This window comes from Hetaerina americana, unplaced genomic scaffold, assembly GCF_022747635.1.
Source record: "Hetaerina americana unplaced genomic scaffold, ioHetAmer1.1.p SCAF_8, whole genome shotgun sequence".
NCBI classification, from domain to species: domain Eukaryota; kingdom Metazoa; phylum Arthropoda; class Insecta; order Odonata; family Calopterygidae; genus Hetaerina; species Hetaerina americana.
Window position 1 is genome coordinate 51,820,208 of NW_027287427.1, and position 20,960 is coordinate 51,841,167.

Here is a 20,960-nt window from a genome sequence, read left to right on the forward strand (position 1 = left end):
GCTCACGGATGCACGTAGTGGGGGCAAAGACCCGTCAAGTTCGCCGATTATCATCAAGCAATTCTCGTGCGACCCTATTGTCCTCAAGTTCAATGCCCATCGCGGACGATTCGTTTCCCTCTCGAAACGCCGACAGTCCCATTTGCGTTCCGTGGTGGTTTTCTTTTTCGAGTAGACTTGAACGCTTAATCGCGGAGGTTTCAACCGGATGAATCTATCGAAGGAGCATTAAAAGATATGGTGTTTTATTGGAATAAGCGGACATTGACATTATGCTGAGATATCTCGGGGACCCAACGAAGAAGGAGTAATAATAAGAATTAAAAATACACCAGGTAATTAGACACAATGCAATTAATATATTTTTTTAAACTGCGATACTTTAAATATGCACTACTGTCTGGTCAATTCTGCACAACTTCATAGTTGTCTGAGACTGATGACTATATCTGCGAGATATTCATTACCCATGACGAGTAATACGAGAGGAGGTATTCATGTTCTAAGGTTCTCTAATAGTTATTCAGATATGGGAGTAGAAGTAATGATTCGGTAGAGATTAATATACGCGGGCGCTTTTTATTAATACAACCCATGCGTAGTTGGGTCATACAGTGCACAGAGTTTGCATAGTTACCCTTAGAGTGAGAAGTGTTTTCAATCCTTAATATTGCGTATTTTAGCATTAAAATAAGAATGAAATGCAATCATTCGTTCACTCCACTTGCGTCATTAAAACCTATTGAAATTCATCGTCAATTGAGTTTTGTCATTATATTGTGCACAATATCGCGATGCATATGAAAGACGCATGCTAATATATCTCTCATTAACAATACATATTGGAACAGCTGAAATACTGGGTCAGTCACTCGTTAATAATGAACAAACAGATGTAAATCAGGACAAAACGGCTTGTAGGAAACGAATACTCTAATTAAACCAAATATATTATTTAGACTTCAGATTTTAATCTGATTACATTCATAAGTCCGCTTACATTTGAGTAGTGGACAGATCGGCGTTCAACAGCCCAAAACTCGTGCGCGATTCTGGCATTTTCTGCCAACCTTTTTAATCAGGATGTGTCGGTTTATTTGATCGCTGTTTTGCTGCTGCACCGTATCCCCATGGCGTCAACGAAGGGTCGAGGAAGGTCCCGGAGTGACGGTCGACCTTGAAGTGGAACACAATACCCCTTCCTCACACTGCGCCCCAAGTTAAGCCACGAAGTGCAGCGGAAAGTGAAAGCAAGGACGGGAGACCGAAAATGGATTCGCCGGCCTCAAGTCCATGGGAAGGGTCACCTGTAGTCGGAATTGCTCTATACATGCAAGGGACGATGTCGCGCCCACGCCGACTTCGATGCGACCACCACCGCATGCGAATGAATGAGTTTTCCGTGCGCGTGCCAGCCACTACCTTTACAGTTACGACGGACGCGGGAGTTAAGGGCGGGAGAACGCATGAATGGGCCGCGCCCTCACCACCAGCACGAGACTCCACCGCTGACCCCATCCGGCCCGTCACGACAACCTGAAGGTGCGTGTCATTTGCTGTCGCGGTGGACCTTGAAAACTTGGGATTTGGGGAGGGCTTTTTTAGGATAGGTCGGCTCACGTTGAATATAAATAAACTTAGGTTGCCTATTAAATATCGTTATACTACACCCATTTTTTTAGCTCTTGGCGTATACGTGGAGTTTTGTTTTTCACTCATACATCCTCGCGTATTTGCGGCTAAGCTCAAGTTCTCACTTGCGATTCAATTAATATGATTATTATTATATATTAAATAACCAATACAATGGGGATCATAAGAAATTACGTGTTTGAGGCTCTTACGAAAATCTCGTAAGAAATAGCGCTTAAGCCAATCAAGCCCTACACCATTTTTCTTATTGGAAGAGCATCTAATAAAAACTTGGCGGTGGCCTTCATAATGAAATTTCACAATGTGAGTATTATTTTTTAGCAAACCTGGGTTAGTATGGGTATAAATGAAAGCATTCAAACCTGAATAATCTAAATGACTCATCTAGTAACAAAACGTATGCACAGGCTTTTATGAAAGGCAGAATTAAGAATTTTTTTAAAAGTTGGAATGAATTTTTCTCACCTTTGAAGTGGGAAAGGGCTCCAAACCTTCATTTGAATGTAAGACATTAGGGTAATAACTAAGAAACGCAACTTAATTTGGAGTTGAGCAAATGTGTAAGTACGGATCCGTTCACACTACGCGTTGAGGACTAACAGCTTAGCACGAGAGATTACACTTGTTCCTCGTTTAATTCGAATCCTTAAGTACCCCAATCACGAGGAAGAACGTGTCCATAAGTTCTCCAATCGAGTGCAATCATCACCATTACTCCAGGGCCATGAGAGACTTAAACTGAAAACACGCTCGAAAACGATTTAATCATTTTACGAGAAATAAATATGGCGAGAAAAATATCCTACAGATCTTCGAAATCTATTCCGAGTGTTATGAATGTAACAGCATTTTATACATCCAAGGTGGGAAGGAAACATTATCAAGCAGTAGACGGAGTGTTAAGTTCTTACATTCAACTTGAAACGACTTTGAAGAACTTATGTAAAAATTTACGTCAGATCAAATTCTACGATATTCTACAATGACTTACATCTACCACGTTCAGCCAATCAGAAAGCGTTTCTATTTCCATCATGTTCAACATTTAAAAATGGGACCCTTTGTCTAAAGCTTGATATTTTGATTTATATTACCAACTGTAAAACTGTGAAATGTGTGGTAACACCGTAAATTCTATTCCTCTTTGGAGATAAAGAATGATAAAATATCTAATCAGCAATTGACTATTTAACTTATACCGGAAATTAAAGACAGCGACAAGAAGTGTATACGCAAAGTAAAAATAAATAAATACTAGTAATTGGGCGCACCACTGTGTGGTTCCTAAATTTAGTCTATGAGGAGGATGGGAGTGGATGGGAAGCTTTGGAGAAGTGGCAATGGAAGGAGGTAGCAAATACGCCTAGTTGAAGGATGACGCAATCAAAAAGGTGGAGGTTATAGTTGAGTAAGAAAGAAAGATGCTGAGGTAGGTTAAAAAAAGGCAATATATGTGAATGAGTGAGATGTTGAGGGACCGATTAGGTCTGTGATGGAAGGCAGAATGTTACGCTGGTGGGTTCGGAAGTTGAGGAGAAAACACCATTTAAATGGAATGGATGAAACTAGACAGTTTAAGAAGCTGAAGTAGGCAAGTGTGTTGTGCACAGAGAGTTAATGTCGTAAATGAATTAATTCTTCTTTGTTGCTGCGCAACTATTTACAGAAAGCGTTGAAAACACATCTCAACAAGCAACAAAGTGAAAAAGTTGACAGCAAGAGTCAAAAATAAAAATATGTGAAAGAGTAACTAGCGAAAACTTAGTGTGAAGCATAGATTTGTATGGCTCGAGAATTTGGCAAATTTGGCGAGAAGATTGAGGTAGATTGGACATTTTTGAAATTTAGGTGAGGAAGAAAATGGAAAAAGTAATATGAAGAGAAAGGAAAACAAATGAGGAAGTACTTTAAATAAGAAGATAGGGTTTTCGGGAGGAATTCAAAAAGACAAGAAAAATGAAAAGAGAGCATATTGAGTGGTAATTTAATATCAGAGAAGGTGACAAAGGAGAGGACGTTAGACAAACGAGGTAGAGGGAGGAGGAAGTTGGACAAAATTAAGAGAAAAAAATGTATTTAAAGCTAAAAAAAATGCTTTATCACAACACATGGATTAAGTGCCGTTTAATACGGGGATACATAAGTGTAGTGGTTAATCTCAATGTCCATCAAAACATACCTTGACTGGTAGACTATTGTTAGTAAATAATTGATTTCACTGCAATATTCTTCTCCGAAGGTAGGAAAGGAACTTGCACGGAGTTCTCTGTGGTTTTTCTGACTGACACGACAAAAGCGTACTGCGCTACTGTCGAAAAGAAAAAGTCACTGCTGCCTAAATCAGGAGGGAGGGAGGAGCGAGGGTGATGGCGGAGGATGCCCAAAGGGAGTGGAGGAGTCGCACGGGTCTCCCGAAACAAAGTTTGGGTCCTCGCCAAATTCCAAAGGAGAGACTTTGACCCCACCGCCACCGACCCCACCACCACTGATGCTAGATAACGCCGGGGCCTGACTGACAGGCGGGTCATCTGCAGACAGAAGACGGGTGGAAGGGGTAAAGTCTACGTCCATGTACAAGGTAGATGGAGGACGGTGGTGCGCCTCTGTTCTTCCAACAGCGCCGTGGTAGCACTTAGACGACCTTAACGGTCAATAAAATATTCAAAAAAATTACGTAAAACTATATAATGGAAAGGTAACTGCGTTGTATCGACAATGTAATTAAATGAGTCGTAATAAGTATTTAATTAAGTTTATGCATCTTAAGGTAGGGGACTGTAATGGATCGTGGTGGATCAAGGTGGTGATATGGCTAGTGTGCTGGCTTACCACCTCGAGGCCCAAGGTTCGTATCCCAGTGGCGGTAGAATTTTCTAGAGGTACCCCAATTTAACTTAATTATGTACCCTGCGTAGAGTATTTCAAACGGAGTGAGGCGTCCATCGAATGGAATGTTAAATTGCTTGAACCTTTCGTCAAGTAGGCTAGTTCCGACTACTGATTTCTCTTTCTATCCCTCCCTATTCGCTCGAAACCCTACTTCTACCATACCGTCCACCTATTCTTAACGGCGCCAGTGACTTCGGCTGTCGTTCACCTCCCTTTACAACTAATGTTATAACGTATCGATTTTTCCTGAAGCAAAAAATATCGGCTAAATCGGGAAATCGAATCGAGTCTGATTGCTTAACACTACCACTAGCATAATTACAGTGGTAGCAACAATCGATCTCATGAGAATAAAACAAATGAATAGTAATTAGTTAATTAATGGTGTTCATACTTTCCGTTGCATAAAATAACTTAAAAAGTCGTGCTCTGACATTTTTAGCAGTGTGGATCGAACGACTTGGACCAAATAATGAGTAACTTGCTCGTATGGCAACTGGGATAGGAGAGAGAACGTCCAAGTTCGTATTCACTACGAGTACTACGCATGGACTCATCGTTTGTGAACTCTTACGGGATTTGTTAATTTCCTCTTATTATTAGACATTTTACAAGGACTATTATTCAAGTCAACTCCTGTACGTAATCGGCCGGGCGGCGTATAATGAAATCCTAAAAATAGTGTGGGGTTATCGATACAATAAAAGGAGAGCCATCACTTTCCATACTACACGAGCAATCCTTTTACAAAATTACATCTAAGAATCACTTCTATTTTCAAACGTTTGCGAAAAAAATAATAAAAGAGTTTGTATGACTGAATTGATAATTAAAGCCATCATCTGTTGTACGTAACATTTAACGATTACAGCCCAAAGTGATTTCAAAAACGATCACTGACTGGGAAACAATTATATCGAATGCTCATTAGACGGAAGCAATATTGCACGTACTTCCCATCTATGTATTCATTCCCATAAATATTTTAAAACCAAGGAGGATATTTAAATTACGCGCAGTGAATTATCATTACGAATGGCTTGAAATCTCAAAAGCGTCGCCCTCGATATGACGTAATATCGCACAACCCTGGATCTCGTTCGATAAACGGTTGACTTGATTCTTCCGGAAATGAAGCATCATAGAGGAGACATGCGCGCGAGGGTCAAGGAAGACCAAGATTACGGGGTGAGGGAGTTCTCATCTCGGGAATGCTGATAAATCCCACAGAGAGAAGAAGTTAGGACGGGATGAGGCGTCCTTGAAGAGGTCGCGTCTTTCTCAGCCGGCTAAAGAGAAATATGTGCATGCCCAGACATGCGCATGTACATGCATCTTAATATTAACTTATATCGTACATAATAAAAAATTCGATGAACAAAATACAGGAGCATGAACTACGGATATACTTCGTCATTTTGTGCCACGCAAACGCAATGGAAATTCCGCTTGATTGGCTAAGGCGTTTCATAGTCGAATCTCGTGATATTCTTAGTTTGTAATGAATATACTTAGTACATCTACAAGCAATTTATTAGGAACCAATCGAGTATTTTTTAGTTTTTTACTGGAGGCGACCGACAGCTGAGGTCATTTGCGCCATTAGGGATGGATGGGAAAGGAAGGGTGGAGAGAACCTCGGCGTCGGCATTAGCCTATTCTTGTCAAAAGGCGCCAAGGGGTCCGCAGTTTAACCCCCATCTGACGGACGTCGTACTCACTCAAAGTGCTCTCCGCAAAGCACCTCAAGCAGGGATCGGGATATCGCCTATAAAATTTTTTTCTCCAGGATTTGAACTCGGGCCCTCTCCTTGGGAAGCCTGTACGTTAGTCGTCGCACCATCCCGATCCTCACCAATTGATTTCAGTTTTTAAATACTGGGTAATTTTTAATGCCTAAACATCAGTCCAAGTCAACAATATTAAAACAACATTCTTACCCCGAAAATGACAGAGAAGTATTGACTTCGGTTGGTTCCTAATTAAATATATGGATTTTTACAAAGCATTTTCAATTCCCACTGTGGATATCTATAGAAAATGATATTTAAAGAAACTAAATCACTAATATACATTTCAAAGTGATGGTTATCATTACATGCTTGTGTCCACAGACAATGAGCAAATTTGGATATAGAAATGGATGTTCACAGTGGATGGATGTTCACATCGAGTCTTCGAATGCTCCATAATATTATCGCAATATGTTGACGGAGATTGGTTCTGATATGGAAATAGGTAGGGGTGGAGGGGAAACAATGCTTAGCACTTAGACAAATCCTAGAGAGAAGACTGGAAGTAACAGACTCAAGAGGAGGAAATGAATATATGCTCGGTGAACTTCGAAAGGAATTTAGTATAGTGAAACTTTGAATTAATTCAAAGAAAACCAAAACTACAGTGAAATATAGAATAAGCTGTGACATCAGTGGAAACACCAGCAATGGATACACAAAGATTGAATAACTAATAGAGATTTTCTAATTGAGAAAAAATATAAACAAAAGTATGCTCGATATTTAAAAAAGAATAACCCAGACAAAATAAGTCTTTCAAGAAAAAATCAAATTACTAATGAACAACCACCTCTCCATTAATATGAGGAAGAGGTTTGTAACAACATTTAAAAGGAGAGTTCTAACTTATGGTTACAAGACATTGGATGCTGTACAAGCAAGAAAAAGATTACATATTAACTGCCGACTGTATATTTGGAGAAAAGGCACAAAAATGCATTGGTTCAAAGAAAATCAAACGCACAAGCATTGAGGGAAGTAAGGGAAATCAGAACCCTATAAGATATAGTTTTAAAGAGGAGAAAAGCTAATTTGCCATTTAATAACACATAGCGACCTAATAAGCAACATTTTTGATTGAAGAATTTTAGGCAAACGAACTCGTGATCGGCCCAGAGTTCCCCTGCTTCGGGACGTTACACGCCTTATGAACTGCTGACATTTCATGGAATGAGGGAATTAGCGAAGAAAATATAATAATAATTGGACAGGAAAAGATAAGACAACTTTAGTTAAATGATAACGTTCATATGGTTTTTGTCTCACATCAGTAAAAAAGTAAACTCAGAAGAAAATTCCATATGCCTGGTTTCATTCTCTTCACACAGCAAGAACTGAACGTTGGGATGGCGGGGATAAATTTCCTTTTGGCTGGATAAGGTGCAGTCGATGCGACGGGGGGAGTCCATAAAATAAAAATATCTAGCTTGGCGATGAACAAAACAACATTTGCTCATCGCTAAGAATTTTTCATCTGGAAAAAAACAGGATGCGGTCATTCTCATTGTCCAAAGGGCGAAGAACTTCGGTCTTCGCCGGATGCATAACTGAGATAATTGTAAGCAAATTAAGAATTGGAGTCATCATGCAAAAAATCCACACAAATTCAGCACGTGGATAAATATACTGCGAGTGTTTTCGTTCGACGGGATTGGATGAGGAAAATTTTGGCTTGCTCCAAGCTCAAAAAACTGAAACAGTCATGAAAAGTTTTCTGAAAAGAATACAAAGAAGTAAGATTAAAAATACAGGATCTGTCCCAAAAATAAGTATAATGAGTTTTTTTGCCACCAATGCAGATGGCTGAAATGGGGTGATTTGTGATGTGAAAGGTAATGGGAGGTCTTGGGAAAGCAACGCAACCCACGCCGGTTAACTGTGAGAATTTACAGTGTGCGGATTGCTGCTAGACTCGACCCCTGTTCGACGGTAACGTCACGAATTCCCTATGCCACTTTCCATGGAGCAATGATAAGCGATAAAATTGTGCATGTAGCTGGTAACATTGGGTTCGGAGACCATGGCAACGGTTAATGTTGCTTATAGAGATGGAGAAATGTCCCAAGTGATGGTTTTTGCTTGCACAGGATGTTCTGGGAGGGTAACGAGGAGGTTGACGATGAGAAATGCAATGGATATCCATCAACAACACAGTTGGATTAAAATGTGCGAAAAGTGAGACGTGATAAATCCTGATTAAATCCCCCAAAATGTAATGATGTTGGCAAAGGGCAATATTCAGAAAACCACAGTGCAGTGTATTCTTACGTAAGATTTAGCCATGAGAAAAGTGTGCCAAGATGGTCCCCAGGGCGCTGTCAGAAGACTGCTTGTGTGACAAACTTGCCTCGGACTTCTTAAACCACGGTGATAGTGACCCGAAATTTTTAGAATAGGCGGTTACTGATGACGAGACATGGGTACGACCCAAATGTAACCCCTTTGAGTCTCATTTTGGACCACTGTATTATGTCAAAGATGCCATGACGAGGTGCCTCAACGTGGTTCCTCTGGATGCCTTACACGAAACAAACCACAAGTGGCGGAGGCACTGGCATTAGTGTGTCCATGCATAATGGTGCTCTCATGAACAATTTGAGACATTTGCACTTTCATTTGCAATACATTTTTCCCCAGATTTATTCTAGTTATTTTTGGGATAGAACTTGTATGGATAGCAAAATAATAATTGGTTCTCTTCTTGATTTATTAAAAAATATTTGAATAGAAACTTGTCCTAATGGTTAAGAAGAAGGAGGGCCGAGAAGAGAGACATCGTTATTGACACACCCTGCACTAATGGGGGAATGCAAAATTTCTACATGAGGTGTAAAAGTTGAAGGCGCTCAAACTATTATTTTTTGGTAATATACCGGTTAAGGTAGGTTTTGGGTGGACAGGAACTATCTAAAATAAATAATGTTCTTGTTTCTCCTAACAAAACACAACCCAACATCCTACTCTAAAACAAGCGCCTTTTTTCCCTATACTTGTAAAAGTACTTCCTTCCTCCCTCCTAGCACAGCTCTAGGAGTAATCGGAACGCACAAGTTCTTCAACCACGTCAAGGTTTTAGTCCTAAGGAGGGGAAGCTCGAATAACAACGCAATACATTGTTTATAGTAAATTATCAGACGATTTGTTTTTGTCAATCCTTCAAACTATTCCGCTGAAACGGATATATGCACTTATTTAAATAGCATAAAGAGGACCATAAAGATTTGTGGCTTTTCATTTAAGGTTGAACGACCACTAATATGTTGCAATGAACGTGCGCTCACTTCTTGGGCCTTGAGCAGGCGGAAGATTTTTCTCAGTGAGCACAAACTTCAGTGATCAGGAATATTTATATTCCTGATCACTGAAGGAGTTCCTTTCCTGAGGAAGTTGGAAGGATTCCTGAGGAAGTTGGTTTACAGAATATTTAATTCATGTGATTGCAAAGATCTTCTAACTATGCTTCTTAAAACAAATATTATTACAGAATATTTTACATGTAACCATTACATTTTCAGGCAATTGCTTTCATCAAATAAAATGCGGTTATAAATAAAGGAGCATGGCGTGATAAAGCATTTGGAGCGTTGTATTTTATGGCTGGGAAATGAGGACCGAAATAATAGAGAAGAAGCTGGAGTTTTTGGAGTCTTTGATACATGATACTAATTACGAATACGGAAATATCAAGTGGAACGATGCAGATTGAAAGGAGAATGAAAACGGAAGAGTAGAGGGGAAAAGACAAAAATGGGGTATTTTACTTTGAAGAGGATCAAGGATGTATTATTAAACCACACCCTAATGGATATTGGATTGCCTATGGGTATTTAATTAGTTGTAGTCTATCGGCTTAGGGTAGGTTTGTGACGGACCCTAAGATTACACACTACAGTACTCCTAAACTCTTAACTAGCATGACACAAAATATCCTAAGACCCCATACCTCACGTTATGATAACTCGTTCTTCTTTAGCTCTGCACACTTTTTGCCTTCCTTTATTTCGTCCTATATGCTTATTATTTTCCTCCCTCTATCTCTTTTTTCTGGTTTCTCCCCTCTACATGCTATCCCACTGTATTGTCGTCTTCAGCATCCAATTTTCTCGCAAAATCTCCTATATCCACTTTTTCTGCCTTCTTCGAATGTCGCCCAACAGTCGCCTCTCTTCTAAAGCCATATCTATAACTTCGTCCTTTGTTTTCCTTTCCACCCATTTTATTTTTTCCATTCTACTCCAAACCCATATCTCAAAGGCTTTCAATCTACCTCTTTCACCTCAGCAACTAAGTTTTCTAAACTTATAGAGTTTCGCTCAATATTAAACTTTGTACCTATATTATCTCTATGCACCGACCCGCCCTCATCTCCACCGAATAGATTACCTTTTCTAGTTTATGTACTCGGATTTTAATATTCATCTTAGACTTCCTATTTCTAAAGATTCGAACGATTTTAACAGCGTAGAGAAGTAAAAACATTAAAGAAATTTTAACGAAGAATATAAATACGAAGGTCAAGGTAAGTAAAATATTCAGCAAATAAAACAATTTACAAGGGAGGAAGCTTGGAGAAGAATTGCAAAAGAAGCACTAGCAAGAATAAGAGATTTGATGATGGGTACATTGAGTAACAAGATATAAAGAAAAGCTTAGTAAGACTTCAATATTAAGTATAGCTCTTTTCAGTTCTGAAACCTGACCTTCGAGGCAAGCCTTCATAAATAAAACTAAAGATAAAGTTGAGCCACTGGAAAATAGTGGGATATATGAAATGGTTTGCGGGGATTGCAGTGCGAGGTACATCGGGCAGAGTGGTCGAGCGGTGCGGACAAGAGCGGAGGAACACAAGAGGTGCTACAAGAAATGTAACCTCGCCCAATCCCACTTTGCCAAACACCTGTGGGAGGAAAATCACACCAGTGATTTCATCCCCAAAATTCTACATCGTGAAGAAAAAGGGAGGAGGATGGACAAGAAGGAAGAGTTGGAGATCCGGAGAACAATGAAGAAACATCCTTTACTCAATGACATTCTGTTTGAGAGCGTATCACCTCTCCTGGAAGCCTCCCTAGCAATAACAGAAAAACAGAACCTCTAACCCCTTCCCCCTAACTCCCATTGACTCCTAACCCGTACCTTTATCCCCATTAGCCATTGAAATTTTCCCCTTTCTTAACCCACCTTCCCATCCCCCCACTCACTAACCCTTTTCCTGGTGTTTCCTACCCTCTCCCACATTCTTTCGTACCTACCCCCGTACTCTCCTCCCCGCCCCCTCTTCCCACAACTCTCCCACCCTTTCCAGAAGAGGGTATATATACGAGATGTACGTACAATGATTGTGACTTTAAACTTTGTACCTGAGGATGACGCCGTAGCGTCGAAACTAGTCGTACCTGTAATAAAGTGGTGGATTGGAACAAAGTGTTTCTTTTTCATTTATTATAGGTACTGCATGATATTAAACTTACAGTGCCGTGCTATACTAGTGGATAGAGCATAAGGCGACAGACTGGAGGAGCCGGATTCGATTTCAGATGACTTTGGACGTACTCTACTTCAATCAAATTTCTTTTTGATCATCAAAGGATGGGGATTTCTGGTACAGGGAAACCATAGGCGGCACATGATCTGACTCCCCTACCTTGAATGTGTGAATTTCATCCGCCGCGCCGTAGGCTTGGAGTGCCATGTGAAGTCCAAATTTTTTCATTATCTTATTACCCAATTCTTGCCATTAGCAGTTCATTCATCAGGCGTAGAGAAGTGCTTCACTTATGGAAGCCGTAGTGCATATACCTGCTATTAACATTAACTACATTATTTGACATATTTTCTCATTTTTCATTGTTGAACACAAAGAGTTATGAAAAATTTAATTTTTTATGATGAATGCCTCTTGTCGAATCATCCCCTGCCACACCTTAATGGCAAATTGTGGAATACCTTGTAAATACAGATTAACATTGCAAACCCTAGTCTAAATTCCCTGACAGTACCCTTTACCATAACCTATTTTTAGCTTTCTTCCTCACTTCGTTCCTTCCAGCATGCTTTGAGCCACATTTACAGTCGTCTCCAAGTTTTGAGAGAGAGATTATTCATGGGTCTTATCCAAAAAAATTACCCATGATTTTTGTCGTAGGGAACTCCTTACAAACTCACAGCACTGGGAGACCCCTTGGGAAATTTTTACGCAGGACACGCACTTAGAGACCTTCAACGTCGACGAAATATAAATAAATATGAGCCTGAATCTTTTCCCCCTCTCCCTCGCTCACCCAACATTCTCCCCTCTAATCACAGCCTTCAACATTCCATTCCATTCAAAAATCGACCCATCAACTTTACGCCCGGAATTCGGTTTGACAGGAGAAAGTGGAGCTCATTTCATATTACGCCCCAGGCACGTGAGACACACGGATATGGGGGCAAGGGGCAGTTCCTTTCCCGCATCCGTCTGTGATCTTTCAGGAAGATCTGGGCCCAGAAAACCCAACGGCTTAGGTTATGATTGGAGCTTACCAAGGTATCGAACGTCTGATTAGTAGGCGAATGTTCTGCTATAGTGCATTTCTACTTCTTAATTCAGTCCACCCCGTTAAATTCAAACCTATTCACTTCACAAATTAGTGAGTTATTAATCTTATCCTTAGCAGAGTAGTTTGAAAAAGATAATGGTTCAAACTTTTACCGCATCTTGAATACATGAAGTTAAACATAAGCGTAGTTTGCAGATTCAATTAAAAATATATCTTTACATTGCTTTATATAAAAGATAAAATATAACTCTTTTGAAATTTCTTCAATTTCTAATTATGAATTATTGCATGAATATTTAAATGCATGGTATATTACATTTGATGGGATTAGCTTTTTGTTACATTTTACTACTTACGGATTTAATGATTTCATGAAATAATTTTTATGAATACGATATGTAGTAGTCCTGAGTGGTAAATTGTGATAAGATATTCCAGAACCTGAAGTACCCCATTCTACATGTATATGTAACCCCAAAGCAAGAGAGACAGGCAAAAGCTTTTGCCAATGCTTTTGCCAAACGGCACGAAGCCATGTCAACAGCGATGAATTAGACCAAGTGCAGGGAGAACTGGAGAAATAATTGAAGACAGTTGGTCAACAGGCATTACGCGGCGAATTAGTGTGATGGGTTGGTTCATTCCACATCATAACAATGAGGCCTCTTTCAAACTGAGCTATTCTTGCCATAAAGGCCAGCTCCAATCGTGGATTCCGAAAGATTTTCCCGAGGCTAACACTCGATGCGGTCTAAAGCTTCCAGAGCAAGCACACGCGAGGACAAGAAACCTTCGAAGGAGGAACTCATCCAGCCGCCGAACCTCCGTGGTTCCGTTCTCAGCAAAACCCCTGACCATCTCTCCATCAAACAACCGTGTCAAACGCGCACCCCTCCGCTCACCGTGGGCAGGTACGCGTCCGGGTTGTCCATGGCGGGGACACCCATTGCCCTCTCCCGGACGGGCAACTCCCGGGCGACGCACGCCCACGCCAGGGACGCCAGAAACTGGACGAAGACCAGCGACAGCGGGGATACCATCTTCCAAGCGGGAGGCACAAACGCGGGCGGGCGGGAAGAACGAGCGTAACTACTACTGGCACGACACTCACTTGTTGAACCGCTTCGGCTCACTGCACTGCCGCCCTTGCGGACCCAACGGACGAGGAGGGGTATTTCTTTTCATTGAGGAAGCCGTCCTTCCTCTCCCCACCCCCGTCAAACCAACAATCCGCCCCCCCCTCAAACCTTTTCCCCGCGACGCGCTACGCACCATCCATCCCCCTTCCCTCCCGCGCCGCTTAAGTCGACTCCACCCGCTCTCGCGGGCCAAAAAAGAAAAAAAAACAATCTCCGCGCTCTCGGTGTCGCTTTCCTGTCCTACACACCTCATAATATTTACGCGTTTCGTTTTTCATTTGTTAACCCACCGACTCAATTTAAGGGCCATAACTCACGGGGATGTGTGAGGGGGGTGTGTGGGTTGGCCGCCACTACTATACGTGAATCGATCGCTCTTTTTTTTTCTTTCAACGTTCAATCCCTCTTCCAAGTTATTTATGGATGCCCGCCGTCATTGCCGCATTGAAAGTGAGTGTGTGCTTTGGGGTTGGCAACTTGAAGATGCATCCACGCCCGGTATCCGTACGTGCGTTAAAGGGGTTCACGGTCAATTTTGAGGTAATTATTGTCATGGATTATCCGCTAATTGGAGGAGTCACGTGGGCGTTTAGGCACGCAGGGAAATGGTCCACGTCAATATCAAATTGTTGCGACCAATTTATTTAATTAACAGATTCGGGCATAATTTTGTGAAATCTTCGATTAAAACAGAAACAAAACACTCCTCGGTAATTATTCACTCTTTTACAGTATTACTCTTTACACTTACCAATGTGAGAAAAATTACCGAGAAGTATTTTGTTTTCGCTTCATTTTCTTTAGACCGACTTCGTTTTACTTCCGCCGCTTCTAATCAATGATAAGTTTTCAAGGTTCTCGAATTCCGAATTGTGTTCCTCCGTCCTTAAGCCTAACTTTGTTTTTGTTCCGATTAAGCAGTATCTTTCGGTCGTGGCTCACAAACAAACCTTTTTGTTACAGTCTACTAACTTCACTTTAGTATAATCATGGATATTAGTTGTCCATGCACTGCTTGAGTTACAATCTTAGACTATTGATGTAGCAATTGCAAACAAAAATGTCCCTTACTTCAAGAAAAGGGCTGCCAGAAGTTCTTCGAGTTTCATCAAGCTATGATTCATTTTAAAACTCTTTGCAATTCGCATTCACAGTCTGCTGCTGTAAATAAATGGTGCAACACTTCTTTACTTCCCTTCATTGTACAGTATTAGGATTTATAAGAATTACATTGCATTTGAGAATACATACAGAGGACTTGTTAATTGACTTGTAGCTTATATAAACTTATATAAACCCATATTCACATCATGAAACGGAGGGATCAGAACCCACGATCATGCAATTCATCAGATATTACGTAACCCTCTGGATGTCAACATCCCTTTCTAAATCGTACCTTGCAAAGCACCACGAAGCAGTGATGAAGGTCATTCATCCGAGTACTATCTATTATGGTATCTGACTGAAGATTGGGTGATTAGCATTGGGCATCATTTTGTTTTCGTATAGTTAGAACTAAGGTATGTGATATTTCCTAATGCTGTGGTCACTAATTGTGAGAGTCGCAAATGATAAATGAGACTAATTGTGGCATTTCGGCAGTTAATTACCCCCCACATCTCAAATTAACGTTGTGATCTCACCTATCAATGTAATACGACACAAAAATTATCCTTTCTTTGCCGGCGTGAAACGTATACGATTTGGGTTCATCATACTTTTTACATCGATCATAGGATCTTCCTGCTTCTGGTAGCTCCCAACCAAGGATATACACTTGCAATAATAATGCGCAGCTATCTGTTCTGCTGGGACGATTGCGTGTTTGCTCTCTTGCCTGAGGGGCCTAATACAGCAGGCAAAATATTAAGATAGAGTTTTCTCTACCAGATGCTTAATCTGGTAGTTCGTATTCGATTCTCGGAGATGTTATCGCACATTGGCTAATGTGCTGAAGACCATATCATTTACACCAAGGTCAACCGCAAAGCTTCCCACATTCTTTCTCTTCGTAATTTCCATGAAAATATTGTTTACCAATCATGGACTCCAGATTATGTTCTGTACCAATACGTATGTCTTCATCTAAGATTTTGAGAGAAAAGAGATTATAAATTGTACATTCTAACTTCAAGATCGTGTGTTTTCCAATTACACCATACTGCGACAATTGGATTAAGGCATCTAAGTAATGTCACCGAGCTTTATTGGTTAAAGTTTTCTGGACAACTAAAATTCCAAATACCTATTGAAGAATTCCAAATTTTGACTTGGAAAATGCCGATGTTGTAGTCTTAGGAACATACTGTAAAACTCAAAACAACTATCAGTATTTCAACCCTAGGGTTGATTTACTGCAGACCTCCATTCCCCCCTGTTTTGTGTCAATTCCCTCAATTCTTGATAACTTCTCTGTTTACGTCCTTCTTAATTTGTCCTATGTACATATCTCTTGGTCTTCCCCGTGAAATCTTCCCTTCTATTTTTCCTTCTATTATATTCCTAATCAATCCACTGTGTCTCAATAAGTGTCCAATCCATCTAATTCTTCTTTGCCGTAGAGTTCCCCATATGGTCCTATCCTCTTCTGCTCTTCTATATACTTCCTCATTCCTTACTTTGGCCATTTAATCTTCAGCATTCTCCTCCAGCACCATGTTTCAAAGGCCTCTGTTCTTCGCTGGTCCACTTTTCCAATGTACCAGGTCTCGGAACCATAGAGCGCCATGCTACACACTGGAATTGACGAATTGCTTCCTTGTTTCCAGCCTTAGGTTATTTGGACGTAGTCATTGCCCTCTCTTCATGAATGCGTTCTTAGCTTGGGCTATTCATCACTTTGATGTCGGTCAAACTTCTTCCACCCCATGTTATGCTGCTACCCAGGTTGATGAAGGATTCCACTTGCTCTAGTTTCACCCCTCGAGTGGTGTTATCTGCATTCAGCTTCTCTCTTCCTCAAAAAAGGATTTTAGTTTTCTTCTTGTTGATTCATAGCACTTAGAGTTGCTTTGTGGGTTCTCTCGCGTTTCCACCACTACTGCGATGTCATCTGCAAACCGGTGTATGTTGATTTCTTCTCCATTTACCTTGACTCCTTTGATACCCAATTCTTGTGTTTCTTTTAGTGCCTCTTCCAGGTATACGTAGAATATTCCTGGAGAGGGGTTGTATCCTTGTATTACCATTATTATCCTTTTTTCGTTTGCATCGTTGTAACCTGATTCTTGTAGAGGTTATGGATAATTCTTCTGTCGTTGTAGTCCATTCTAAGCGCTTCTAGTATCTTGAACATCTTGTTCCATTCGACGTTGTCGAAGGCCTTCTCCAAGTTCACGAATGCCACATATAATGGCTTATTTACGTGTCTCATTCTTCGCCCAGAACTCTCAAGCTGAGAATTGCCTCACTTGCTCCTCGATTTTTCCCGAATCCGAATTGGTTTTCTGAGAGGTTTTCTTCTATCCTTCCTTCTATTCTCCGGCTAATTGTCCGAGTAAGGGTTTTTGATACTTGACTCGCCAGGCTCAATGTGCTGTGCTCTTTGCATTTATCGTTTTTCGGTTTCTTCGGTTATTGTAATCATTATAGTTTTCTCGAAGTCTTCTGGTATATTTTCGCTGTCGTAGCCATCTTTGATTTGTCCATAGAGTCCTTCGCTTTGACCCTGAGTGCCTTGATTATTTCTCCGTTTATTTTGTCAACTCCTAGGGCCTTGTTCTTTCTCAGGTCTGCCACGGTTCTGTCGAATTCGCATCTTAATACCTGTGGACCCCGATCATCTTTATCAATCATTATTTAATTTTTAATCGGGCCAGAATACAACTTATATTAGTCTGAGGTATTTGGGATCCATCGGAGAAAGCCTTAGCCAAGGAATTAGAACGAATCCAAAGCAAATAAGATAACTTTTTGAACAATTGTAATGAAAATAAAGTGTGTGTGAAAAACTACTATGGAAGTCCTTCTAAAGGAGGAGAGAGTAGACGAGATAAACAATAGCACTTAAAGAAAGAGATGCAGGAATATTCTACTTGTGGCATTTGAGGGGAATTATTGAGGTCTCAAGTTATATCAGTCAGCCAGGTCAACACGATAAAATGAAAGAAAACAGACGGCGGCACAGAGAGATGGCTACTCTTTCTCCCCTCGCACATCTAGCGATCACAAATGGAGTTAGTATTAAAAAAAACATGGCCAAAAATCTACCACTTGAAGTTCCTGAAATTCTTATCACTAGTACATCACATTTGCATGAATTAACACGATAAAGGATGGTGTCCCAATACCCCCCGCCACACGCCCTCGTTACAGCTAGTAGGGTTTGTGAAAAATGTAATTGTTATAGGTATTCTACCTGTTAAAGTATGTTTTGGATGGACACAGCCAGTGTAATTGTAAAACAATACATTTACTTTCCTCTCCTAACAAAAAAATGCAACCTGACATCGGACACTACAGTGTATCCTTCTTCTATTGTGCTAAAGAATAGCTTGCAAAAGCTATTTTAGAGGGATGTAGGATGTGATGACCCCACGAAATGATTTGAATTTCGAATTGAGGCTAGAGACTTCCAAACTGCATAGTTGATACTCGACTTGGAAATTTATAAACCTTGAAAGAATGAAACGAATCTTAAGTGATTGGATTATATTAATAAAAACTGATCAACCTAATGACTCAAATATCTACTGGGGTGACTAGCAATTACAATGTTCCTGATTTCAGGTTTTCATGGATAAAAATTCGTTTTTAATGCTTTGGTACCATTTTTACTGCCTTAAATCGACGAAGTAATCCAACCGACACTGACAAATTTGCAAGCGTAAATATTGCAGATTTACCATGTAGCACAGACATTCATGGGTATACAAAGAATAATTAAAAAATGTTTTTTTAAATTTGATGATAAAAGCCATCTTAAGGAGAGAGATATTAGCTCGATTTTTGTTTTAAAGTCCAAAGTATATTTTTTTACAATTTTCATAATTTTATTCATATTAACGAGATAACTTTTTTGGTTCTTTATTGCTATCAATCAGGAAATACAAATTCATAAACAGGTGATAATATAGAAGAGTATCAGTAAACCCCTATTCGTTGTGGAAAAATCATTCTCACCAAGGCGTATTTATCTATAATGGTATTCTCACTCTAATGAATAACTAACGATAACTATTCAATTATGTTGTGGCTTTAGTAGGCAGGCAATTGTTTTGTAGCGAGACATTTGTGTCAGCCGATAAACTGCGCGGATGTTTATTCAATCTACACTGATGCAACTCATAAACTCTTTGCCATCTTAAAGAATGCATTACATACTGGACGCCTTAAGCTAAAAAAAAATCGCAATATTATTCAAAAATATTGCATTTTAAAAATTCAGTTTCCCTTCTTCATCACCTGTTTTGCGGTGAAAAGATATCGATTCTCCTAAATTTCAGGTTATGCGGCTAAATTTCACGTTTTTTCCAGGATTTTAAAAAGTATTTTCCTCCATTCCCGGTTTTCCCCTCGATTTTCAAGGATTCAAAGATGGCTAGCCACATGTTTATATTGCTAGTGGAATATAAAGAGATCATATTTATCCAACCTGAACACTGTTTTCGACAGGTGAAGCCTTATAACAAATGAAGCCTTACAAATTGACAGCAATAAGGAGTGGGATATTAACACATTCCTTTCCTTCCCGTGCCCGAACATTCGCTTTCCCATGAAAGTTATGGCGACCACATAACTACACCGCTTTCGGCTTTATCAGTCAAAATAGAGCTGGGCAGCAGTATCATCCAGAAATATGAAGCCCGGACCCTCAAGCTGGCAGCCCACCGAACTGACTCTCTCGCATACCGCTAAATATCACGCTTTGTCGATCTATTAGTCGCAAGTACATAATAGTCGTCTCAGTCCATTGATTCTTGGCTCTCTCGCTCCTTTTTTTTACTGAAACATTTCTCTCTCCCTTCCCCTCCCAATCCTATTCGGACGTCGCAACCGTCCATACGGCGCGGAGGACGGCAATGACTCATCGATCGCCTCGGACAGTCTGAAGTCCTACCGAGCCGCCCTTTCTCCTTCATTCTCACTCACCCCACAAACACGCTCCTCAACCTCCTCCCTCGAATACTGTCCCCTCTCCCTTTCTCAAACCTCTCAGTCTGTCCTCCCCATTCCATATCCGGGCGCGGTGATATGTTTCGAAACAAAAAAAAAGCTGAACACCTTGCGTCACTGCTTATCGGAAAGGAAGTGACCTCACGCAAACCACTCATGTTTTCCTATCAACTCTTCCCAACGAAATGACCAACGTATCGAGTTTCCGGGGATGCTTAGTGGGCGGGGGGATATCAAGGACGAAGAATAGCCTGATCTCAAATGTTAGTTTTTCAAAACTGCAGGTTAATTAATAAGTTCCCTTAAGTAAGTCTCAATCATTGTAATCCGTGCATTAAAGGTAGGTTCAGGGTTTGACTGCCTAACGAATTATGCTTTAAGTATCGCGTGAAATTGACTATGAATTATTTACCCTACATTATTTCCTCCTTAATTTCTTCGTAACGTCTGCCGGCATTCCTTCAGTTGAAAAAGGTCATCTTCTTCCATCCACTCAATACACCCAACATTGTTCTTTTATCGCGATCTTCAACACCCCACCTCCTTTCAATTTTTCTCTGTTTCACCACTGTATCTGTTTTCTGAATGTTTCACCCCTTTCAGAATTCCTCCGGCGGCTTCCTCTCATCGCCTACCATTATGAAAACTTCGTATCCATCCAACTTGCTTCATTTTAAAAAAGTTTCGGATAAAATATATTATCATTGTTAGCAGGAACCTGCCGTTTAAGTTCTGATGGAATCGGTGACACTAAACATTTCCAGAACTCGAGGATCTTTGACGGGATGAAGGGAGGAAGTACACAGAGATGAAGAGGGGCTCCT

The 20,960-nt window shown here is 40.4% G+C and overlaps 1 protein-coding gene across 1 annotated transcript in view; it reads right to left on the reverse strand.

Annotated features, from left to right (window-relative positions):
• Positions 1–14,006, reverse strand: part of LOC139697575 (lipase 3-like) — a 33,879-nt gene extending 19,873 nt beyond the window's left edge. Inside the window, exon 1 of the mRNA XM_071596334.1 lies at positions 13,783–14,006. Within this exon, the coding sequence (XP_071452435.1) occupies positions 13,783–13,920 (138 nt within the window). The 5' untranslated portion in view covers positions 13,921–14,006. The remainder of the gene's footprint in view (positions 1–13,782) is intronic.
• Positions 14,007–20,960: the final 6,954 nt, after the last annotated feature.